At 48.2% G+C, this 26,048-nt stretch overlaps 1 protein-coding gene across 4 annotated transcripts in view; it reads right to left on the bottom strand.

Moving 5' to 3' along the window:
* The window catches only part of CPXM2 (carboxypeptidase X, M14 family member 2), a 159,002-nt gene that overhangs the window by 29,538 nt on the left and 103,416 nt on the right, over window positions 1-26,048 (bottom strand). Inside the window, exons 8-14 of one of the 4 annotated variants that reach the window (XM_072740320.1) lie at window positions 24,332-24,455; window positions 22,719-22,915; window positions 21,368-21,547; window positions 15,779-16,076; window positions 10,961-11,100; window positions 10,238-10,337; window positions 4,051-4,446 (exon numbers count right to left, since the gene is read on the bottom strand). In XM_072740320.1, the coding sequence (XP_072596421.1) occupies window positions 4,193-4,446; window positions 10,238-10,337; window positions 10,961-11,100; window positions 15,779-16,076; window positions 21,368-21,547; window positions 22,719-22,915; window positions 24,332-24,455 (1,293 nt within the window). In that variant the 3' untranslated portion in view covers window positions 4,051-4,192. Of the gene's footprint in view, window positions 1-4,050; window positions 4,447-10,237; window positions 10,338-10,960; window positions 11,101-15,778; window positions 16,077-21,367; window positions 21,548-22,718; window positions 22,916-24,326; window positions 24,456-26,048 lie in introns of those variants that run through there. The other 3 variants (XM_072740319.1, XM_072740321.1, XM_072740322.1) reach the window with 3 other exon arrangements.

Here is a 26,048-nt window from a genome sequence, read left to right on the forward strand (position 1 = left end):
AGAGCTATGATGTTTAAAAAAAAAAAAAAAAAGCCTACAGAAGCAGGCCCAGGGACACACTCAGGCCCTTAGCACACATTTCCTGAGCTCCTCACCAATGGTCTCCCAGGCAAGCTGATCTAATAGACTCTGAACTTTAGTCTTCTGATTTCTGAAATGCACCTGTGGCTCCCAGGGCTTCCATCCCTGCCCAGGAGCTTGACCTGCATCTAAAAAGTCAGCCAAGAGACACAGCCTCAGGGCTGGCTGCTCAGGACCAAACTAGAGTTTTCTACTGGGACAGAGGAAGGAGCATTGTCCTGAGTCCTGCCTCTGCCAGAGACTGAAACACAGCTCTGGACACCTGAGGCCTCTCCCCATGACCTCAGTTTTCCTATCTCTAAACCCGGGGGGACTGGACTAGTTTGGAGATGGAAATGTACAGGGCTGTCAGCCCTTCCCACACCCAGAGAAGCTGCACCATTTTATCCCGCTGAGCCAGGACTCTGCCTCAGAATCCTTCTTAACACAGAGCTCCAAGCAAGCAGCTAGTACCAGTAAATCAGAGTTGGCTTACAAGAGGAAACCCGGTTGCTGCCCTTGGGCATGTTCATCTCTAGTATCCCTCAGCTCTAAAGACCTGCCATTCTCCTCTGTACCCCTTATGTTTGTCCCCTCATTCCCTTTGTCTAATTGTCCCTGGACTCCTCATGCCTTAGCTGGGAAGTTGGGGCTGTGTTTACATGGCAGGGGATAGACAGGCAGGAGGAAGAGCTCCTACGGCCTTGGGAGAGGTTGTCCTGGTCCTCAGAGCTCAGCTGCAGAATCAGGCTGGGGCGGACCAGTCTCTGAGTGTGGCTTTGTGGGTGGCAGTGACCCCAACCGCTGGCCTGAGGATGCCAACGCAGAGCGGCATGGGAATTTGAGCTCCTCCAGGCAGGGTGGTGACCACCAGAGCCAATTCAGAAGCTGCAAACTGGAGATGCTTTCTGGGCACGGCCACCGAAAGCAGCATCCTTGCTACTTTATACATTAACAGCACAACATCCTTCTAGAGTTGTTCCTGAGGTCTTTGTTACACAGAGACTTGAAGGAGTCCTGAGGTTTCCCGTTACGGGCACAGAAAATGAGCTGTGATGGCTGAAGAGGAAGATTTGGGGCAGCTCCTTAAATGCCCATCAACACAAAGCACAGGTAGCAGTGTGGCTGTGGCTCGCTCACCCCGGGCCTTGAGCAGAAGGACCGGGATACGCAGACCGAGGATTCTCTGCCAGAAGCAGGGTTTTTGTGTTGATTTTGTGCTGTAGAAAAACATCCAGACAGAAAGCAAAACCTATGCAGTTTTTATACATATTCCTCTGCTCAGCCAAACATCAGACTTTATTGACGAGATAAAGATGTGAAATTCAAGTTGTGCATTTTCAATTTCTGAAATCACGTGTCCGTGGCTTAAAAGGGAATCCTAAGAGCAAAGCACCACATGGCACAAGGCCAGTTCAATTCCATGTGTGCTCGTGGAGCACCTGCTGTGAGTTGGGAGCCAAGCCAGCCCCGGGGGAGCAGGTACTAAGGGGGCATCGTGCTTGCCCTTGGGGAGCTTCCAGTCCAAAGGCAGAGAGAACCAGAAGCAAGAAAAGCTTCAGTGGAGAGGGACGGGGTAGCTGTCCCTTGGAGAGGCCCTGAGGGCTCTGCAGAGCTGCTCAAACATGTCCAGGGCAGGAAGGGGGAGGCTTCCTGCAGGAGACGGCATTTCAGATGGGTGGAGAGAGAGAGAGATCGAGAGAGAGAGACAGAGACAGAGAGACAGAGAGAGAGAAGCAGAAGGGTTTTCAGCCTGGGGAGTCACATGCAGAGGCAGTGGGCGAGATCCTGGAGGGGTTCATTCTGGCTGAAAGCAGGGAAAGTCACAAGCTCTGGGAACTAGGTCGGGAAAGGTGTTCGAGCCTTGAGGAATCCAGTGTCAGTTCTCCACCAGAAATCAGTGGACACCACAGCCAGACTGGCCTTTGGGCCCCACGATTCCCTCTGCAGGAACAGATGGGACGGTAGAGAGGCCACCAGGGCCCAGGCCACACACCGGGGTGGGGAGGGCACAGGCCGAGAGCCCACAGCCCTGGCCTGCAAGCCCAAGACGCCTATCAGGGGGCCAAGGCTGACAGCAGGCCTGCAGACGGCAGAGCGTGTCACCAACAGCCCAAAGGGGACAGCGCTAGTCACCGGCAGTTAGACTGAGTCATCTTGGCACCGCGGGGCCCTGACAAATCGGGTCTGCTGAGGCACTGGGAACGGCTACGGCTCTTCCGAAGGTTCATCACCTCAAGGGCTTTATCCACATCACCACCTACCCCAACTGGTGACGCCACCTAAGTTCTTCCTACCGTGGGCTGGATGGAGAGCTGCATGAGCTCATATGGCTGTTACAAGTGAAATCTAAATGGGTGGAAATAATATAACACCAGAAATTCCATCCCAAGTTGCACAAGCCACATTTCAAGTGCTCGCTACCCACACGTGGCAAGTGACTACTGTGTTAGCTCGCGCGGGAAGAGAACATCTCCATCAACACAGAAAGTTCTATCGCATGGCGCTGATTTGGAGCAGGGGTCAGCTAGTCGTGCCCCAGCCCGGGGGTTCACATCTAACTACTACATGCTTTTGTAAATAAAGTTTTATTGAAATATAGCCATGCTCGCTCCTCTGTGCATAATGCAGGTCTGCTTTTGTGCTACCACAGCAGAGTTGAGTACTTGCAACAGAAACTGGCCGCAGAGCCTGAAATATTTACCATCTGATCCTTTATAAGGAACGTTTGCAATCTCCGGTGTAGACTGTCAGAGAGTTGCATAAGGCTCCTTTCTGGAAAGATGCTCGCTGGCATCCCCGGCAGTCATTAGCGGATCCCAAGCGTCAGGATGACTTTACCCAGGCATGTGGCTCTCCTGGGAGGGGGGCAAGGAACACACAGCTGTCAGCACCAGTACCAAGCTTGGGGGGTGGGTGGGGTGGAGGAGGGCACAGGACACCCTCCCCAGGCAGGCACCGCCTCTGGAGGCACTGACCCCAGGGAGAGGCAGTGGGGCATGGCGTTTGGGTGGCTGCGCATCTGCCCAGGAAAACCACACGCTGGAAGGATCGCACCATTTGCTTGTTTTATTTTTCTCACTCTCCCCAGGGCCACCTATGCCCAGGTGGCAACAGTAATAAAAAGAAGACAATCTGTTTTCTTATAGGGTCATCCAATTACCCTGCCCAAACCAATATTCCACAGATAATTCTAAGAGCTTTTCATCACATTTGGCCCCATCTGAAGGTCTGGCATTCCACACATCAAAAATAACTCCCTTGGTGATGCTACGCCAACTTATGAGTGCTCATTTCCATGAAAGGAGGAACGTCTTGAGCAGAGAGAGAGTGGCAAGTCAGCCTCCTCCTGGCCCTCCTTAAGTTCTTGCAGGTCAAAGAAGCTGCTGCTGGACCAGCAGGGAGCCTGGGGCTTCTCTGTGAGCCCTGCATGTAGGCAATGAATGAGCACCACTGCACTCCACTGCCCACCAACCACTGGTGATCTAGTTCAGCACTTTTCTCCTTTTATAAACACAGTCCTTTGTGGAAAGGGAAACTAAGCTGATTCAAGGGGCTCACTGATGCTCACTTGCTAATGTCTCTATTGTCCACAGAGTGTGGAATGAATCTGGAGCAGCTCAGAATGTCCCGGGGCCAGCGAGGGGAAGGCCCACAAGCATCTCAAATGGTAACTTTTGGGACCGCAGGGCCCGGGAAGTGCTGCAATCGGAGCCACACAAAATGCAAATGCACCAGGAGCTCTTGCTGTCACGCAAGCAAGACGGGGGAGCACTGGCTTCCCCTCCTGTGCAGCCTGGAGGCCCTGAGCCGGCAAGCCCGCTCTCCGCCTCCGATTTCCCAGGCTGAGTTGCTCAATTCTCACTCCTAACCAGCCTTTCTCTGCTGATCTGTCCAAGTTATTTGGATAAATGCAACGAAGACAATATATATATATATATATATATATATATATATATATATATATATCCTAAGCTTTCAGCCCTCCCTTCGAGACCAGCCTTGCAATGAACACATTCTCTCAGGCCTTCTGAGCTACAGAGAAAACTACAGGGGGCGAGTCCTCTATGGAGTTACAACTGGGGGTGGTTTAATCTGCAGGGGTGCAGGGCAGGTGTCCAGTGTGGGGAGGTCACCCGCGCTGTCGTCTCTTCCGTCCCCGCAGCTTCAGTCGCCTGGCTGGCAGGCTGATGGGCTGCTTCCCGAACTTTTCCATGATCTCCCGGATCCTGGCCAGGTTGGTTTTGCTGAGTGTGAAGTCACAGTGCGTGGCCCCCATGTCGTAGCCGACCATGCAGTTCTTGGTGGACGAGGTGAACCCTTCCGCCTTGGCCGTGACCACATACTCCCCGGGGTTCAGAAGGCGCCAGTAATCCCCATCGCTGGCTGTCAAGAGAAAGTAGGGGAGCTCAGAGTGGTCCTCTTCCAAGGCAGATACCACCAGACCTGCTACTATTCCTTGACCAGCATCCTGGCCAGAGAGAGACTCAGAGGCTGGCCATATGGAATTTGAGCCTCTGCAGAGGCAACTTTTTTTTTTTTTTTTTTTGCAAATTCTTAATGCATTTTGAATGTTTTCCTCTGTGGAAGCCACCTTAATGGTTTTAACAGGCAGAGGGCCCTGGGTGTAGGCTCCTCGCACTGTTAATACACATGAGTGGAGATGGAGAAATGATCACTCACGCGCCTTCCTCTGTGACAATACACGCCATTCATTATGAACTTGAGCTTCCAAATGCTGTGCCCTCACCACAAAATGCCATCTTGAAAAGCCATCAGTGCCTGGCTTCCTGGCCTCCTCTTTGCACGGCTATAAATACAGAATAGTAATTCTTTTCAGGGGTGGGGCTCTTGACTTCTGAAAAGAGAAATAGTAGACTACAGGGGACCAGGGCCAAATGGCCCAGGAGGAGGCCTGGTACCTGCATTCCCTGGCCCTGCGGCCAAGAGAAATGCGAAGTTGCCGGAGCACAGACATGCTGGTGGTGTGAGGCTGAGCCCCTGCCTCCTCAGTGACACTGCTGGTCAGCCACCCAACAAGTACATCATGGGCCCCCTGTCCATCCTTCGCTCTAGGCTAGATCTCTGTTGTGTTGAGAGGTTCCACGCAAGGCTCTCCCCCCAGAAGCCTACAACCTGCTAAGGACACTTAGACCTCTGATCTTAAATGAGCCCTTGAGGCAAAAAAGGGGTGACCAGCGAACCCCATGGAGGACGTGGCACCCGGAAGGTTGGGGCAGATACTGATCTGATGAACCTCCAAGCAAACCTTTGATGTGGGTTGTATAATGATTGCCTTCCTATGAGTGATTTGATGCCCAGGGGCTGGGGGTTGGGGTGTGTAAACGTCCTGCACGAGGTCACACAGCTAGTAGCCAGCAGGTCTCCCAGGGCCAGGTCTGGGTCTCTCTCTCATGGCAATCTCAGTGTCCCACCTGGTCTAAAGCTTTGGTGCCAGAAGAAAAAGAAGAAAGGTGTAAGGAGGCCCTGGGCAAGGGTCGTTTGTCTACACAGGCCCTCAAGTCTTCTAAGGGATGGGAGAGATTGTGTGTGTGTGTGTGTGTGTGTGTGTGTGTGTGTGTGTGTATGCACGTGAATATATATCTCCCACAAACACACATATGACACTTTGAAGCACCAGGTCTAAATCAGCATCTTGATTCACCCGAGACATTTCCATGCAATTGAGTGAGCTCACAAGAACACAACATGTTGTGAAAAATGAACTCTGTAGGCAGCTGTCTGCCACACATCCTTGTGGCCTGCTTACCGGTGAACAGGACTCAGTGTGGGAGGTTGGGGTACCCACCACGCAGGTGGTTGGCTCAGAGTTCCTGGGCGCTGCGCCCTGAGTCTTCCCTTTGGTAAAAATCCGAGTTTTTCAATGAAATGAAATGCCATCTCATGCTTTTCAGAAGGCAAGAACCCGCCAAGTATTCTCTGTCGGGGAGTCAAGATGGCCTGAGCCTCACGATGCAATTCACCCTTCAGAGAGGGAAGTTTCCTTGGCTTTCCCAATAGTTTCTATATACTATTCAAATTCTTTCTTCCTTGGCCTTCACCATAGCCTGTAATTAACTTTTTTTTTTAATAAATTAATTTTTATTGGTGTTCAATTTACCAACATACAGAAAAACACCCAGTGCTCATCCCGTCAAGTGTCCCCCTTATAATTAACTTTTAGATTTCCCTTTATAATTACTTATAGGCCTCTCCCACTAGAATGCATACTCTGAGGTGAGGGGCCATATCCGTCTTGTTTGCCACAGTATCTCTAGGCCAGCACACAGTAGGTGCACAATAGGATGAATTAAAACCATCAGGAATTCGTTTAGGTTCACAGAATCTGAAGAAGGGGTGTAAGCTCTGGACTCTGCAAGTCTCCATTTCTGAAACCTGGAGAGCCCAATGCTCTCATCTGCCTGGCCATGCACCCTCTCCCCCAAAAGTCGTTGGTTAGGCTTTCCCCACATTTATCTCCAAGGCTCTACTTGTAATCCCGGCTTCTTCTCCCGACCACCAGTAAAGTCTAGAATCATCTACTTCATGAAACTCAGGGGTCAGCATGTTAGGTGACTATCCCATGGGGTGACCTGGTCTGGGTTCAAGGGTGAATGTTCTGTGGAGCTGCAGGGGGAAGACAGTACACAGCTTGGTGTCACTCAGCATAGTGGTCAGTGGGACAACCCAGGTGCTGACAAACATCCAGTCATTTGCAGGTTAGTGTCCACCAGACATAGGGCAGTCATGGAGCATTCTGAGTCAGGTGTTTGGCCAACATATTTACATGCATTTAAAAAGCACTCTTACTAACTTCTCACTCCTTGGAATTCAATTGCCCTGTCGATTTAATGCAAAATCCCTCCTGAAATAAAACTTGTCAGATTGCAGAAGCCTCGGAGAGAGATCAAGGCAAATTCAGAGCTACTTCAAGCACCGAAACAAATACAGTAAGTAACCATGTGTAGAGTACGGAGTTCATCAGTTATGAGGATACACTGGGAAATTATCTTAGGGGAGAAATAAAGGGAGAGGGGGAGGCGGCTCCTATGGGCTCATCCAAACCACCTCTGTGATCACTGAGGCTTGAGGTTCAGAGCTCATTAGGCACACACAGCACTCTCTTCTGGCTTGTGGGGCTCAGGGGACTCTTTCTCTCCCACCCCATTTAAAACTCTCCTGTTTTCTCGCATTGGGCGTACAAAGTACTAATAGTCCCAAGAATGTTCTAGGCTCTTTTGTGAATCATTCTTTTACAGAAGCTTGTTAGTAATGCTTAAAATACGAGTCCTGTGCGGAGCCAGATGCAGCAGTCCCTTCTATTCATAAGGATCGCCAGCATCCTGCGGAGATCCTGCCCATTACCAGTTCAGAATCTGCATTTGCTGAATGAATGAATGAATGAATGCGTCAGTGAATGAACGCACGGATCCGTGGATGCCTGTGAAGGGAGGCTCTGTACCGAATGCCATGTTGCATAGTGTGAAAGGTCAAGGATCCCCAAGGACAAGCGGTAGGGAGATTCAGAAAACATGAAGGCGAGTCAGGGCATCACACAGCGGTCTACTAGTTCCTGGCGCGTCAGCTACATTTCCCCCGATTAAACGACAATTGGCCTTCTGTACCAGCAGGCAGCCAGGTCAGTCTGGCACTGGAGTCTGAATCCCAGCCTAGCCCATCATAAGGTCCCAGGGGCTCCTTTTCCTCCAAGGTCAAATGGAAGCGTTTGTTGGGAGGACCGGGTATGTTAATGTATGTGAACAGTCTGGAGAAGAGACTCCTGTCCCCTCAGGAGGATCAGCATGAGGGCAAGGGCAGGGGCACCACATTTGCAGCCCAAGGCCCCTGGCTCAAATCCCAGCTCAGCCATTCTTTGTGCAACCTGGAAACACCATGTCATGTTCATTCATTCATTCAAATTCGTTTGTTCATTCAACAAACATTTATTAAGCACCTACTATGTGCCAGGTAGTGTGCTTATACTTCATTGAGGCACAAAAGCCTCAAGGATCCCTTGTCCAAGAGCCAGTGGGGGAGGGGCAGAAACACCATGAGTCTCGTGGGTCCTAGCTTCCCCGGCACAGAGTCAGACGTCAGATGCAGAGGCGCTAGGGGAGGAGAAGGCAGGAGGCAGAGAGGAATTGGCAGGTGGTACGGGCAGGTGTGCAATGCTAGGAAAGGTGGTCACCATGGCGGGACTTGTTGACACGGTGACATCTGAGCAAAGACCTACAGGGGACGAAGAAGGAACCAAGGGATTCTCGAGGGAAGGAGGTTCAGGTGGTAGGAGGTGGGAGAGTGCCCACCATGTGCAGCCTCAGCCCTCAAGGAAGGAGCTGGCGGGGGTGCAGGAAGGGGTAGAACGCATGGAGGAACAAGTATTCCTATTTGACCAAACCTGGGACTCGTGATTTTCAGTTTTAAATGGGGGCAGTCCTGGGCAAACCAAGAATGCTGGTGACCCCAGAAGAAGAGGTTTAGGAAGTCACCGGTAGCCCAATACTGTATGGCTGAGAGGGTACCCTAAGGACTCTGGGTTCAAGAAAGGGGAACATCACCCACTTAGCTGGTAACAAGCTCACCCTGTCTGCGGGGCTGCGAGGGCAGACGTAGGAGAAGCCTGTCTGGAGAGGACCACAGTGACCCTGGCAGGGCCGCAGGTGAGACCAGCCAGCAGCCGAGGAGGTGAGCGGGCCTAGATACGGCATCTATTTGCTGACAGTGGGGTGTGGGGCAGAACCAAGGCCGAATCTCTGTTCCCCATCGGCACCTTGTAGATCATTCCAGGTGTCACAGGCTGTACAGGTGATAACACGTGGGGAACACAGGAGCAAGATGGACTTGGCCCAGTTTCTCTGGGATTGTCCCTGTTTTAAATCTGAAAGTCACACAACCTAGGAACCCCCTCCACCCCGGAATCACTGGCCATCCCATACAGTGTAAGCTCTTGAACCAACAAGTTCAGCTCAGGCCACATTAAAAGCTTCCTGAATCGGCCTCATACACTGTTTATCCCAGTTGTTCAAGCGTGTCCGAGGGCTGAACGGGTCTTTCTCCTGGCAATCATGACTTCCCTTCTCCCGCTGCTGAGTCTGTCCTCTGTGCCCAGGGAAGGCCCTGGAGTAGGCTGAATGATGGCCCCTGGCAGCCCACATCCTCCCACCCAGACCCTAGGAATGTGGCCTTATTTGGGAAAAGGATCTTTGCAGGTATAACTAAGGATCTCCACATGAGATCATCCTGTATGACCTGGGTGGGCCCTAAATCCATGACAGGTGTCCTTGTAAGAGGTAGAGAGGAGGAGACACAGGAGGAGGCCACAGAGATGGAGGCGGAAATGGAGTGACACGGCCAAGGAAGCTGCAAGAGCCAAGGGAGGGTCCTCCCCGGGGGCTCCGGCGGGAGCACAGCCCGTTGACACCAGGATTTCACACCTCCGGCCACCATAATTGCGAAAGAATACATTTCTTATTTTTTAGGTGTGTGGTCATTTGTCACAATGCCCACTGGAAACCAACACAGGGCCCCATGCCCTGCTCACTGCAGCTGACACCAAAGCAAAGCCACCCACCCATGCTCTGACACGGTGCTCCGCAGTCTCCCGGGTGGCCCAAACCCTCTGCGTGGGGGTGTCAACAGGCTCATGGACACACCATCTCCACCAGGACTCCCGCAGACAACCAGCCTTAGGCCTCTAGCCAATTCTCTTCCCCGTGCATCTGTCACTGCATCATGCTGCACATGTCCCCTGTCACAGTCAAGGTCACCGTTTCCTCACGTCCCGCCGGACACACAGAGCGCTGTCCCAGGTGATGACAGTCCTGGGCACAGGGGAGAGCTACACGGTTTCACAGCAGTGGAGAAACCCTGAGAGAGCAGGAGTATGCCCCCGGCTGGGAGTCAGACACCCGAACCCAGGCCCCACCTGCCTCCTAAACCACCAGCAGGTCCTTTCACCTCTCTGGCATCTGGTTTTCATCTGAATAAGGGAGAAACCAGGAAGCACAGGCGGAGAACCTTGCTTTCGAGGGTCTCCATGGGGAATTTGAGGAAGGAGACGATCATTCAACTCTCAGTGAGAAGTTTCCAGCACTCGACATGTGATTTTAACCGGAGTGAAATGCTTCGAAAAAACAGACGTTCCCTCCCGAGAGACAGATCATCTACACCCAGTTACCTGTTCGGATGTCATGATTGACACCTTCCACAGAGATCACGGCGTTCGGAATTCCTTTTCCATGGAAGTCCCTCACCACGCCTTTGATGCCGCGATGGACCTGCCCAGCAAACATGACAAGAAACGGGGTGAGCTCACGACTCACCCGGCCTGATGGGCACAGTGAAGAAGGCTGGGAGCCAAACACCCCCCGGGGTGAGCTCTGATCCAACCTGACACCCTTATAAGAGGAAATGTGGGCCCGCAGAGACACCAGGAGAGTGTGTTCGTGGGGGGAAGACCACGTGAGGACACAGGGAGGAGACAGCCATCTGCCAGCCAAGGGGGGTCCTTGGAATGAAATCAAGCTGCCGACACCTTGATGTTCACTTCCAGCCTCCAGAACTGTAATTTCTGTTGCTTACACCCCCCTGGGTGTCTATGTTTTTATGCAACCCTAGCTGCCTAGCACAAGGGGACTGGGCATGCTGGCTCGGACACATGTCACCCTGTCCCCATAGGGCAGCATCTGGTCATGCTCACCGTGACCCAGTGTGAGTCACCACAGGCTTTATGGCTCACTTGTGGGGCTGGATCAAGTACAGAGAGATGGTGGTTCTTCCAACACTGTGTGGGGCCGGCCCAGCAGGGCAGCCATGGTCTGAAGCACTAATCTGGTCTCAGGTTCTCAGTCCCCTAATCAACCCCATTTCTTTGCTAGCTTCCACCGCAATGTGCGCTCACCTGCTCCATGAACACGATTAAGGATTCCCGATTATTCTCCCACTCCTCGGGCAGCTCACTCTCGTGTGGATACTTATCACAGCCCACATAGATGGACAGCTCAAAGCAGTTTGTGTGAAGGTAGCTGAAGTCGTTGAGACCTGCCAAGCCAACCGGACAATGTTGTCACTGAACGGTGCTCAAAGTGGCAGAAGGGAAGCAGAGAGAATGTTCAAGAACAGGATTCAGAACACCTCATTTGAACAAGGAGGTATCAAGTATCCCCTATAGACATCAAATTAATTACAGCAAAGGGGAGAGGATGGGATGGGGTGGAGAGGATACAGCCAGGAAGATTTACGGGGAAGACAGGTCTACATGGAAACATCTCTGACCAAAGGAAGATGAAAATAAGTGCTTTTCAGATAAAATCCTGCTTATTAAACTCAGTTTAATGCATTATTTTTAGAATAAAGTTACCATGAATTAACAGTACGGATTCTACGGGTTTAAGTTTCTCTCTATATGGGACGCCTGGGTGGCTCAATGGCTGAGCATCTACCTTTGGCTCAGGGCATGATCCGGGAGTCCCGGGGTGGAGTGCCACATCAGGATCCTTGTATGGAGCCTGCTTCTCCCTCTGCCTGTGTCTCTGCCTCTCTCTCTCTCTCTCTCTCTCTCTCTCTCTCTCTCATGAATAAATAAATAAAATATTTTTTAAAAAGTTTCTCTCTATAGTTATGCTGCTCTCAGCTCTAGTTCTATAACAGTGTTCCATTCTCATTCATACCACAAGCCACCCCTACCTACCACTCTTTGCTGAGTGCCACCCATGAGCCAGGACCTGTCCTTAGTGCTCTGCACCCACTGACCACAAACTTAGCAGAGAGATAGACAGCATGGCACAACTTTATAAATAAGAACATTGAGATAGAGAACAGCTAGGATATGTATCCAGAACCATGTGTTTGGAAAGAGCCAGAGTCAGGGTTTGAACCTCAGCGTGTGCGATGCCAAGACAAGACCTTGCTCTTATCTCCAGAGATTGGCTGCTTGGAGGCCACAGGGTGAACACACTCACCGACCGAGCCTGAGAGCAGATGGATCTCGCACATCCTGACACTACTGCAACAGGATGTGAAGTGCCCAGCCTGGTGTGGAGTTGGTCCTGCAATAACATCTTGGGGCTGCTGTTACAAACGATCACAAACTGGGGAGCTTCAAACAACAGAAATTTATCCTCCCACAGTTCTAGAGTCTGGAGGTCTGAAATCAAGGGGTTGGCAGGGCTGTGCTCTCTCCCAAGGCTTTAGGGGAGGAAGCTCTCTTGCTTCTTCCAGCTTTTGGTGGCTCCTAGCGTTCCTTGGCTTGTGGCTGCATCACTAAAGATCCTATCTTCAGATGGCCTTCTCTGTCCCTTATAAGGACATTTGTCAATGATTTTAAGGCCCATCAAGGTGACCCAGGATAACTTCACTTTGAGACCCGTAATTTAATTATACCGGCAAAGACCCATTTTTCAAACCAGGTCACATCCACAGGTTCCAGAGATTAGGAAGCAGATGTATATATACATACATATATTTGTGGGGGGTGGTGGGTGGGAACAACATTCGCCCCATTATAGCACCCAAAATTTGCAAAGTTAAGAAATGAATGTTAGGTGGCATAAAGTTCTTCCCAACATTTTTGTTTTGGGGAACAGGGTGATTAGCAAGAACACAGTGCAGCTATGCTGTGAGTGACCATAGGAAGCACACACCTGGCAGGAGGCCCCTCCACGAGCCACCCCCTTGGGTTCTGAGGGTCAGGGATAAGACAGCAGAGTTGGGTGTGCTGGGTTTCTCTGTGGTGCCTGAGCAAAGGAACAGGTCCTCCTGCACGCCAACCAGCCTTAGCCCTCAGCATGTGTCTTCTCCCCTTCTTGCCTACCTCGCCATCATGCTCAGTAATACATTGCTCCAATGGAAAGACCTGATTAAAAATTATGGCTTTGGGTGTTAAGAGTAATTCTGTATCAATCTCTGCCTGATTGCTAAAGTCACAGGCAAAATGGTACAAAACACACAGCCACTCTCTTTATTGGATTCCAGATTTGAACCACTCACATGTCATCAGATGGGGTTTTGATCACATTTGTGATAAAACAAGGACAGAGAGCTGTGGTATAAAGGAGTGGGACCATGTCACGTTAATGAAACACCCTTCACAGGGGCCTTGTCTGGTTGAAGAAGGTTGGTCAAATGCCATGTCAACTCATTCACTTGAACTCAAAGTATGGAATTACAAGAGGGCACAACATGGCCAACGGACACCATGTCCACTAGTTAGCACAGGTGGCACACACTGAGATGGCTGGATGCCTCTGTGCACATAAAATTTTTATTATTCCCAACCTTTTAGGTCTTGTTGGTGTGGAAACAAATCAATGTTACATAAGAAACTCTGGAGCAGGCCTGCCACCTTGCAATGTGTCTTCAAAGCACTAGAAGTGCCAGAGGAATCAGTGAAATGCTGAGAAGCCAGAAGAAGGGGGCGGAAAAGCTTGAACCAGGCTACCTTTGCTGCTGACTTCTGGTCCTACAGCAAATGGGGTGATCTGAGAATACTTGGTGAAGAATGGCTTCAATAGCATTACATGTAGGCAAGGAGCTGTGGTGTGACCCAGACAGTCCCCCACACAACCTGGGCCAAGATGTTCCCCTGTGCTCTCTTGGTCTAGAATCCTACCATGGAGGCTTCTTCCAGGAGCACAGAGCTGTGCCTTCCTTAAGACCCAGGAACCCACCACTAGCTCAGCGTGTGCTTCATCATGGGGACGGGATGGTAGAGGACACGGGATGGCAGCCCAGGAACAAAGGGGGTCCGGCATCACTACAAATGATGTGTGTTTTGAGCTTTCCCGAAGCCTGCTCTCAACTGCCCCATCTCCATTAACTAACGCCTTGTCACTCACGGCTAATGAGCGAGCAAGAACCGAACAAAAAGATGGAGCGGAGGTGGAGGGGGAGGGAAGGAATCAGAAGTCACATTTCATTAATTTACAAAGAGATGAATCTGCACACTTCCTCACACCGCCAGGAGGAAGAGTGATTAAGAAGGCTCCAGCCGCCACATGGCTCTGCCACAAAAGTCCCTGAAATAATGGAAAACATAATTGATAGGAAAAAATCAAACGCTGCCTATGTGATTATGTGGCTGCCAACTTTTCAGAACGTGACTGTTGACTGGGCGCCAACGAATCCAGCTTGGTCTATACCCAACATAGTCAGAGTGGTCATGAAAAATAAACCAATATTTTACATAAAGGTTGTTGCAGATATTTAGGTCTAGAATTGCAAAGCAAGAATTGTTTTTGGCCATTAGAAAATCATATTGATTGACAGGGATTTGCATTTATTTTGCATAAGGCAAAACTATGATGGCAAATAAATAAAACACTTCTGCTGGGTAGGTGGCCAAGAAAAAAATGGCAAGCTTTACGTACATGTGAAAACATGGCCATAGGCACAAATCTATTTGCTACCTTTTAATCTTTTTCCCCCAAGCACAGACATATATCTGAAAAATATGTGAAGGCTGAATCTAGCAAAGGGAAATAATAAGATGGCTACTTAGGGAAACAGAGTAAGAGGTGTGATGGTGAACATCCCACTGGAAGGGGTGGGGGGAGGGTGGACATAGGAGCAGGTCATAGCTGTGTGCTTCTGGTAAGCTAGCTGGGGAACATTCCAAACCCACCACCCATGAGAGCCTCATGACAGTCACAAAGGGCTCACCACCTTCACTGTTACCATCATACTCATTTCACAAATGGAGAATATGGGGTTCCAAGAGAGAAAGGAGCTCACCCAGGGTCATGCAGCATCCGAGTGATGAACTGAATTGTGAATCTGTTTGACCTAGAACATTTTTCAAATTCATTGGTAGTTTGACCAACCCCCACAAAATCAAGAAAATAAAGCAATGAGTATTATGCTTGGGCTCTTGCCATCCCAGAGCTGAGGGACCTTTGGGAATGTGACATCCTCATCCCTCCTCACTGGGGAGCCCTGGGTGGGGGCGGCCCAGACACAGCAAAGAAAGCTAATCCTGAGTGGGACCCTGGGGTCCTCTGTCGCTACTGCAAGGAATTCCTGAAGTCCCTGCTGCAGGCCTTTCTGATCCCTTAGGGAGGCCAGGAGCAAGACCACATATTTCCTGCCTTGCACACAATTGGGCTCCGACCAGATGATCTGATCTGCCTGGAAGGCCAGGCTGCTAACCTCCAGCAGCTGGGAGATTCACCACTCGTCGAGCCTCAGGACACACCGGCAGCTTTGAGTCACTTCACACCCAAGTGCAATATTAATACCCAGCCCTTTTGGGGACCTACAGCATGGGATGTCCCCATGGTGGGAATGGCTCTGGGTAAAAACACCCTGGCCCCAGCACCAACACACACATGCTCTCTGCCCCTTTGCTCGGTTTGCTTCTTGGTCCCATATGTCCTCCAGGTCCACATAAACCGTCTCTGACCCTACAGAATCCGAATAGCTCAGTGGCTAAGAGCCGGCCACAAGGACACACAGATCCAGCTCTGTCCCCCTTCTTGTTTGGAGCAACTGCTTCGGATCTCCAAGCCCCTACAATCTCATTCATAAAACAGGAAGTAGCCACACACCCCAAGACTATGGGAAGGAACAAGGAGGAGTCTATGCAGAGTGCCGGCGCCTTGTGAAAGGCAGGCTACAGTTGCTACTACACCCCTAACAGATGATCAGGGAGGGCTGGGTCCCTCATTGGCCCAGGAGTCCAGTACCATCTGGCTCCATCACAGCAAGGCCACCAGAGACTTACTTCCGGCGACAGTGTGCCAGGAGGCCCCGTTGACAGTCCCGTCCTCTTTCTGGAAGTCCTCTGTGTGGCATACCCTCCTCCTGGCGTCGGTCATGAGCCGGTGCGTGGAGGCGTAAGAGTAGGCCAGCCAGCGGAACACGTGGTCATCGGGCGTGGGGCTGTGCTCCTGTGTCTTCCACATGGACCTCACCATGTCGTAGGGGTACGCCACCACCAGCTCGCCCCCCTGTAGGTTGCCACCCAGGACGAAGGGGATTTTTTCCATCCAGGCTATGACAGCCCTGGTCTCCACCGCCACCTGTGAATATGGCGAATTTAAACATGCGCTGATAGATTAAATAGGAAGGAAATGGCTTTCTCTCTCTACTTTCCAAACAGGGGCACAGTTGGAAGAGCCACCATTTCATGGAATACTTTTAGCAAAATGTAGACTTTCAATATCTGTCCTAGGAAAACTGGACTTCATGCAGATCATGGATTTAAAGACAGAGAGAAATCCAGAGAAGTTTCTTTTTGTAGGAATACTCCAGTTAACGCTCAGAGGGAAAGACCAAGTTAGAGTATCAACACTTGGCAACGCCAATGAACCAATGGGCCAGGCCTGTTCATCCATGGCTACAAGAGCAGAGAAAGAGAAAAAACCAATGTAATGTGTCTCCCGAGGGAAGAACATACACCTAAAGGAGAAATATCCACCCAGAATATGACCAAGCCTCTAAAATTCAGGGACCGGCAGCTGTTTTCTATAAAGGACCAGATGGGAAATACTTTAGATTTTGAGGGCACCATGGTCCCTGTCCCAGCTACTCAACTCTGTCCTTGTGTCAGAGGAAGCGCCAGAGACAATACACCAATGAACAGGGCTGGGTTCCAATAAAACACCACTTACCCAAACAAGCTTGGGCGGCAAATGGCCCACCTACGGGCTACAGCTTGCCAACAACCCCTGTTCCATCGAGCCTAGTCTGGTCTAAATCTCACTGCCAAAAATTACAGGAAACGCAGAAGAACAGGTTACACGACATGGCAAACGTACACTTGGCAGCGCTCACACAATGGAAAATGCTACAAGACGATCTAATCTAGTGGCTTATAGCCCAGCTGTTCTGAGATACGCAATGAGCTGAACAACAGCAAGACTGCCAGGATAAGAGGCAGAAAGTAAAACAGGAGAAAGCTATAGGTTAAAGGAGCCTGGAAAGAGGACACACCCCATCACAAGGAGGGAGCTTTAGTTGGCTCCTGGTTTAAACAAACTCTAAGAGGGGCGACTGATGGCTCAGTTGATTAAGTGTCTGACTTCTGGTTTAAGCTCAGGTCATGATCTCGGGGTCGTGAGATCGAGCCCCATGTCAGGTCTCTGCACTCAGTGGGGGGTCTGCTGGAGATTCTCTCTCCCTCCATCTCTGCTCCTCCTCCACTCGCTCACACTCTTTCTCTCTCAAATAAATAAATCTTCAAAAAAAAAAAAAAAAAAACTGAGAGAGAGAAAGATAACAGGGCAAATGTGAACCCTGACTGGATATTTCATAATACTAAGAAACATTCGATTTTGATATGATAATGGCAATTGTTCATGGTTTTAAAAGGGACTCTGAGCTTCCAGGGATACTTATGGAAATATTTGCCAACGAAATGACACCACTCTGGAATTTGCCTCAGTAATTCTGGGAGGGGGAGGAGATAGTGGGTGCAAATGTAGATGGAACATGAGCTGACAAGGTGTTGAAGTTGAGATGGGCACACGGGGGTCCTGCAAGCTTTCTCTCCAATTCTGTATGATTGGCATTTTTCATGATAAAAAGTTACAATACAGAAAAAAAAAAAAGGAAGGAAGAAAGGAAGGGAGGGAGGGAGGAAGGAAGGAACAAAAGAAGGAAGGATGGGAGGAAGGGACAATGTTAAGTACAAAATTAGAAATCCTGCCATGGTCAAATATTGATATAAATTCAATCATTTATCCTAAGTTCTGATTCCTATGAAGAGAATTCCAGCAGAATAAAAACTGATAATGGAAAAGAAACAAACACTGGACATGGCTTAGCTGAGCAGTATAGAACGTTGATTAAGGAATGACATTGACTTGATGGGATTCATTAAGTTTTGTTTTCATTACTAAACACATCAGTGGCCCTGGATGGGACTACTCCTAGAACGTGGCTCATTACACAGTATCATCCATGGTCCATGGTTGTTGTCTTCCCTATGTTGATACAACAAACACCCGTAAACCTACCATCTGTGCCCAAAACCTGATTTAACGGATAATTTCTATGTAATATGTGATTCCCTCTGCCCCATCCTCCTGTTTCCCACTCGGAGGCAACCAGTGTGTCCTGGATGATATGATTCTCACTCTTTCTCCCTTGTTTTACCCTATATGTGTATGCTTAAAAAGACATTATTCGGTTTTACTTGCTTTTGATATTTAAAAATGGGGGGGGGTACCATACTGATTGTGGTCTTCTGCCCCTTTTTTTCTCTCAATTCATGTTTCCAAGATTTATCCATGTTGTTGCAGAAAGCTGAAGCTCAGTCTTTTCTATTTCAGTATGAAGATATCATCGTTTATTTGTCCTTATGATGGTGGGCATACAGGTAATTTTCAATTTTTTTGCTGTACTGAACAGTGCTGCTTTATCTTGTGTAAACCACCAGAAGTGGGACCGCAGAGTCATAGGATATACACATATTCCACTTTACAAGATCATCAAATTATTTTCCAAAGTCACTGTGCTAATTTACACTTGCACCCACAATGCATGAGCGATCCACTGGCCCCATATCCTCTTCAACGCTCAGCTACTGTCAGACTTCTTAATTTGCCAACCAGTGGGTGTAAAATGTTCTCTTATTTGCATTCCTTAGTACTAGTAAGGCTGAACATATTTTCATGTTTATTAACCATGTTTCCTCTTCCACAAATTGCCTCTTCATATCTTTTACCTACATTTTTCTACGGAGCAGTTCATATTTTTCTTATTTGTTATTCTTTATGTATTTTAAACTTTTATTTCTTTTGCAACTAACTAATTTGCAAATAACTTCTCTCAGTTTTTAGCTTGTCTCTTACAGTTTTTAAATTTTTGATGAGCAAGCTTTCCTACTTCCATGTAGTTGAGTTTATTAATCTTTTATTTTATGATTAATGTCATTTAAAATAGCCTTCTTCACCCTGTAACTAGTGATATGTATTAGAAAGTTTCATTAAGAGATTTTACTGGGAGTGATTATTAAATCTTAGCAAATCATTCTTTCTACAGACAAATCCCTTTATTTTTTTTCTTTTTTTCTTGGTTTTTCTATCATTCTGTTTATTTCTGCTCTTAGTTTTTGATCACAATCTTTTTAATACATTTTGAGGGGTTTCTTCTGTTATTCTTTAGCTAGTTTCCTTAGCTAATATTTAACCTTTTTTCTTTGAAATATAATCATGGCAAGGTATAAAATTACTGAGAACACAGGAGTTTTTGTGGTACTCCACAAACTTTGATATGCAATCTTTTCATTACTGTTGGGTTCTAATTATTTTTTAGTTGCCAGTAAAATCTTTTAATTTGACTCATTATTTAGAAGTTTTTTTTTTAAATTTTCTAAAGACATGGTGATATTTTCATTAAGCTTATTACACTCTTCTGGTGGAACTGTATGTTGGTGAGGCATTACAGTCTGACTGTTATTCTCTGAAACTGGTTCAGATTTCCTTTACAGCCCAGAGCATCATCAATTTTTGAAAATGCTCCAGGGATTACTCAGAAGAATATATCATTACCTACCTAGTGGTTGTGGAATTCTTAGAGATCCCTGTCAAGCCTGTTGACTACTAGTCAAGTCTTTATCTTTGCTGACTTCTTATCTAATGTAACCATACCTGAAAAAGGTGTTAGAGGGAGCAGATTTGTGTAATTCTTCCAGTGTTTCCAAAAAAACAAGATCAGAAAGCTAAATTGTAGTCTTAAAGGAAAGACTGATATCCAAGGACGCTCTACGATTATGCGGAACAATTCCTTATTTCTCATAGCCTCAGGGCCAAGAACACTGACAACCATATTCCAATTCTAGTCCAAGAGTTCCCAAATTATAACATCACTTGAATTCTCAGCTTTCCCAGACGTCATTAGTACGCTAACTTGAAAGACAAGTGGGGGGTGGGGTGGGGATTGTATAGGATGGAATTAGAAAATATGAGACAGGATCCAGAAGACTCAGAGGTCTTGAACCCTTTACCCTGCAAGCTGCCCATGGGCACCCTAACTACACCACAGATAATGCCACTGTCTATCTGTATCACCTGACTGGTTGCTTCCTGAGGGCCTGGATAACACCATCCTGCACATAACTAACTGGGGCAACCATGCTGGCCTTCCTCCAGTAAGTGGTACCCATGCATGCGGTGGGCTGGAGTCCCCAGGCAGAGCGCGGGAGCTGCCTTCTATCCATTCATTATTTCTCCCTTGATTCCTCAGAAAAAGAAGCCAGTTACTTTTATTTTTATTTTCTTGAGCTTGCAATGTGCTTGCCTAAAACACAGCATTTTCCAGCCTTTGCCACAGTGGGTTGATAGCATGTTTTGACTAAATTCTGGCCAATGAGATGTAAGCATAAGTCTTATGTAGGAAATCTAGGAATAACTCTTCATGGAATTGTCTAAGAGGAGGATTTCTTTTTTGTTTTCTTTTTTCTCAACTCTTTCTCCCCTCTTCCTTCACAGACATGACAGCTGGAGCACCCACTGCCATCTTGGATTTTGACCTTGAGAACAGAAGTCACATGCTAACATGGCAGAGGCAGAAAGATACACGAGTTATCGGTTCCTGATGCTCATGGGGCTTCTGCTTGGCCAGGCTCCCATCATCTGCCTTCAGGGCTCTTCTATGTGAAAATAAATAAGCCTCTACCTCATCAAGCTATTGTCATTTTGGTTTTCCTGTTGTTCCCACTGAACCTAACCCTAACTCACATAAGCAATCAAGGCAGATCTCTTGAAGGACATACACAATCAGAGGTCAGGGGTAAAGAGGTGGGTGACTATGGGCAGGGGAGGCAATAAAAGGCATGCAAAATATTGTGAAAATTATTTCTCCCACAACACAGGCTTTGCAAAAGAAGACCAGAAAATTTGGGGGAAACCTTTCTCATTCAATGCATTTTTTTTCTCCTTCCAAAGCAGCAAAACATGTAATAATCCACAGGGACTTCTTAAAATAAAAATAAGATCTCTCAAGCAATTAGTAGGGTCTAAGGACAACTTCATAGCAAGTCCATAGCACTAGCAATGCTGAGGGTACTAAGGAACTACAGTAACCAACATGCAAAACTCCAGGGCAGGGCTTTTGGTTTTCTGTGTTGTTTCTGAAACCCTGTGTGGTTGTGAAGAAATCTAATTCAATGATCTCTCTCTTATAAAGAATAGCCACAAATATTGGCTTTAAGGTAGTTATTATCTAGTACACTTCCCCACTTTGGGAGAAAACAGGAAAGGAAAAAATGGTTTTGTCTTGTTCTTAAATGTCAGATCCTCCGCAAATACCAGTGGGTGTTAACTTTGGCCTTCCACTGCTCTGCAGATGATGGGGTATTTTTACTCACCGTGGCATTTTCAGACAGAAACCACTCAGGGATCGCAATGTAGTGATTGGGAACTTTTCTTGGGATGTTTTGTCGGTCCTCTGCCTCCCAGAGCAGCGTGTTTAGGTCAGGAAAGTTGTTGTTGATGTCGATGCCATCATGCGTCCAGCGCCCCAGGGACCAGCCACCCAGCTCTGAGCCCTGGGGGACAATTCCACACGTGAGGGACCTATGGGCTTCCAGACTTCTCTCACACAACACGTCTCTGTCTACATGCCCACCATCCCCATCTGAGTGTGTCTCTGAGCCCCACACGTCCTCTGGCCCAAAGATGGCACCCAGTATTATTACTTGATGGGTGGTGGGTGACACCACCAAATCACTCCAAGAGGGAATGCAGAGCATTCCTCCAGGCACAGGGCAGTGCTCAAGAAGTATTACATCCCTTCCCTCCTCTTCCCTCCACTGAGAGCTTCTAGGCTAGATGAAACTTGGTGTAGGAATGAATCTAAGAGCCCAGCATTGCAAAGGCAACCACCACCACGTTAAAGCATTCTCCCTGCCATGCCCACGAGTCTGGCTCACAAACCCCTGCCCCCTGGCCTGGCAGATCGGGCACTGGAAATCCCTAACCAACTCTGTGCCAATAAACACAACCAAAATCCTGTATTTTGTGTGTGATAGGTACCAAGTACAGTTTTCCACTTTATTCCCATTTAATACTAATAATAGTCTATACATACTTGTGACCTACACAAATTCTATGTCATAATTAGAACATGAAATGTAAACAATATATTAGAATCATCAAAACAGGGGCACCTGGGTGGCTCAGTGGTTGATCATCTGCCTTCAGCTCAGGGTGTGATCCCAGAGTCCCAGGATCGGGTCACACATCAGGCTCCCTCAAGGAGCCTGCTTCTCCCTCTCCCTATGTCTCTGCCTCTCTGTATCTCTCATGAACAAATAAATAAAAATCTTTAAAGAAATTGAAAAACAAGAATAATAAAAACAACTCTTCTTGGAGCACTGAGAGGATTATAGGCAGTAACTGAATTGAGGGCCTGCCTTGATTATATGCTCGATCAATGTTCAGTGTTCTTTTTATTCTATTCTATTGTGAATCACTGAAAATGCAACCCATATTATTCTTCCATTCACTTTTTCCAGTTTGTTGGATGTCCACCTCTTGGGTGCTCACTATTCTCAATTCCCACTTTGCATCTTTCATAAACCCTATAGGTTTCCCTGTCTCAGCAGAGAGACACTCAAAGGGAAGCCAGTGATGTGGAACAGAAATCAACTTGTGGCCAATCGTGCTCTGCTCTGGGGGCCTAAGTGCTGCCCCGGGCATGGGGAGCCGTGTTATTACCCCTTCGTAGGCTTTCTCGTAGCCGTCGGGGTTGAGGGAGGGGAGGATGTGAATCCGGGTCTCCTCCACCAGGCGGACAATGCGGGCGTTGCCAGCCAAGTACTCCTGACACAGAAACTGCATCAGCAGAAGCATCAGCTCCCGACCCAGCACCTCGTTGCCGTGGGCCCCCGCGATGTAGTGGAACTCCGGCTCACCTTTACTCGAAAGACAGGAAGAAATACAGGGTCATATTGATGCTTCTAGCAGCAGAGCCCTCACCATTTAGAAAAAAAAAATCTCTGAGTAATATAAATTTACAATTTTATCCTGCCTCTTCTTACAAAGAGGCCCCCCAAATTATATCACTACAATTTTCCTAAATTCCCAAATAGGTATGTAAGAAAATGTGTAGGGGTGCCGGGGTGGCTCAGTTGGTTAAGTGGCTGCCTTCAGCTCAGGTAATGATCCCGATCCTGGGGTCCTGCCATCAAGCCCTGCATCAGGTTTCCTGCTCCTCCCTCTCCCTCTGCCCCTCCCCCTGCTTTCTCTCTCTCTCTCTCTCTCTCTCTCTCTCTCTCTCTCAGTCAAATAAATAATAAAATCTTTAAGAAAAGAAAACAATAAAATGTATAGAAAAATCTGGATGATACTAGCCCCTGGGTAATCATGTTTATTCTTATTTAGCAAGAATAGATAAAGGAACACAGTGTTTAGGGTTTAAAGTTTACAAATTAAACACAAGCCATAGCAATTATTTTTCTCTTTTAGGAGGCAACCATTCTTCTCAAAAGAAGGTCCTATTAAATCTCTCAAGGACACAAGGATAGATAAACAGAAGCAGAAAACAGTTCAGCAGGGGACATCAGGATGGACACAGTTTTAAGTTTTTCCTCTTCCGGGCTCAGCTTTTCCAGCATCGGGGCTTATCACGCTCAGTACAGACCAACAATGCTTCTTCTCTCCCTGGCAAACCTAGGAAATGTGATTTTACCTGCAGATGAAACCCTGATCCTTTCAAGGAAAACCCTAAGAGGAACTGCTGAAATACTGGCAAATGTAGAGTTGAATGAAGCAGACAAATCTCAGACATTTTTAAATATCAGTGGGTTTCTTTTTTTGTTTTGTTTTGTTTTTATATCAGTGGGTTTCTAAAGGACTCATAGATTTACCCAAAAGAAAACCAGAGAATCTTCTCTGACCCAGAAGATCCAGGTTTGGGAGTAAGTGAATGAGAAATGGCTGAAGATAGGAGATGCTCGAAAACAGAATTAAATCAAAGAGGAATTTAGGGGATGTCCCTCTCACTGAAGCCATTAATGAGTTATGTCCAGAATGTTCTTCTATAAAAGGATTCTGTCCTGACCGTCTCTGGTCAGTGTGACTGGCCCAAGAGCTGGAGAACAGAACTAAATGTGGTTCATTTGGAGAATAGCAAGGTGTCTCTGGCTTAAATGAGTCAACAGCCCTTATCACGAGGTAAGAGCTTCACAGAACCAAGGTTTGCAGAATCTGTCTACGTGAGAGTGGTGTGTGGAGAGCTCCCGGCCTGTTTCATGAATGTTCTCACACGAGTGAGCTGTCTCCTGGCTCTGTGAGAAGGCACCAGATGCGTCACAGAGGGGCAACCTCACCGACTTCGTGCTCCCCCGGGTGGTCGGAGATCTCCACGGCGTACAGCTTCAGGCCCTGGTGGCTCTTGCCAATGTTGTAAATTCTGGTGATGTTGGGGCACATTTCGTTCACAACCTTCATCAACTGAAAACCAAAATGGAGTTGAGGCTCTAAGTCATGATGAGCCCCCAAGATAGCCACCCACTGTTCCCCTCCCATAGCCCCCCTGCATACCCTCACCCTCCCCACACACCAGCACTATCCCCTCTGCCTGGAATGTTCTCCTTGGGTCGTGATTATCACCTCCCTTGGCTGTGGTCTCACCTCCCTTGGCTGTGGTCTTACCTCCCTGGGCTGTAGTCTTACCTCCCTTGGCTGTGGTCTCACCTCCCTTGGCTGTGGTCTCACCTCCCTTGGCTGTGGTCTTACCTTTTTACTGTGGTTTCCTGTTTTCTTTTTGTCTCCTCACTAGACTACAGATCCTTTAAGGAACAGACTGAGACTTCTCCATAACTCTGCCTAAATAAATATTTATTACTGAATATCAATTTTTTCTCATCATTTAATAAACATCTTTGATGTTGGGAGGAGGAAAGACACTGCTCCCAGCCTCCTGGAGCTTACAGAGCAGCAACAGAGGGGAGTAATCTGATGACCAATTCACCGGTGCTGAGTAAGAGGGTGGAGGGAAGCCATGCGGTAATGGGAGGTCACGTGGTGAACAGGTGGGGAGAACAGGCTTTGACGAAGAAGTCAAATTAGATATGTGTTACTTCCCGAATTTTCATTTAAAGTTGAGTTCGTTAGACAGACAGCTTTGGTCTGAGGGGGTGACACAAGCTGCCAAAAGGAGGTAAGTAGGGCTCTGCCAGTCACAGGAGCACAGGCTACCCTTGGGAGGAAGGGGGGAGTTGACTATAAAGGACTCTTGTCCGAAACAGAACAAAAGCAGAAATCCACCATCCGTGGAGAGACGGCATGCAAGGGAACCATGGCTTTGGCGCCCGTCTCCATGATGGGCACATGCAGGCTGCAGGGTTGAAGCAGGGCCACATGCACAGCACCACGTCTTCCCAAGAGACAAGATAATAATGTCACTAATAATGCCAACAATTGCATTAGCCACACACTCTATTTCTTCACTGAATTTCACTGTCATGATGGCCAGGTGGAGGAGGTAAGCCAAAGGTGACTGTCCCCATTCTACAGATATAGAGACTGAGGCTCAGAGAGCCACTGAGTGATTTGCCCAGGGTCATCCAACTGATACCAGATGCTTTGGACTCAGGGCTCTTCTCTGCCTGTGAAGATGCAGCAAAGCAATGAACATCAGCACATCTCCGCTGCTCATTTTGTCAGCTGTGCACCATGACCATTCTGAAGATGGCCACAGCACAATCACCATCTGATGGGAGGGGGGGGTCACACATCCCAGTCCCTGCAGATTGCTGTCATCCTCATCTACAGCATCAACCTCAGCAGATCCTGAGCAGCAGGTGATCCACTGCCTTGGTTTGGATCAACAACCAGTTCTGCAGACATAGCCACTTGCAGCCATCCTTAACTAGGCAACACAACCCTCCCACACTAGAGGCTGGCTGTCACTTAAAGTCAACCCTCCTCCTCTGTCCAATCAGCCACAGGAGCAACATGCCACTTGTGTTAGAGCTCATGACCTCGACACTGGAGAAGAACAAACTCCGCCTCCTGCTGGATGCACACTCAGCCGTGGACACA

This window comes from Vulpes vulpes, chromosome 15 (genome assembly GCF_048418805.1).
Source record: "Vulpes vulpes isolate BD-2025 chromosome 15, VulVul3, whole genome shotgun sequence".
Classification (NCBI taxonomy): domain Eukaryota; kingdom Metazoa; phylum Chordata; class Mammalia; order Carnivora; family Canidae; genus Vulpes; species Vulpes vulpes.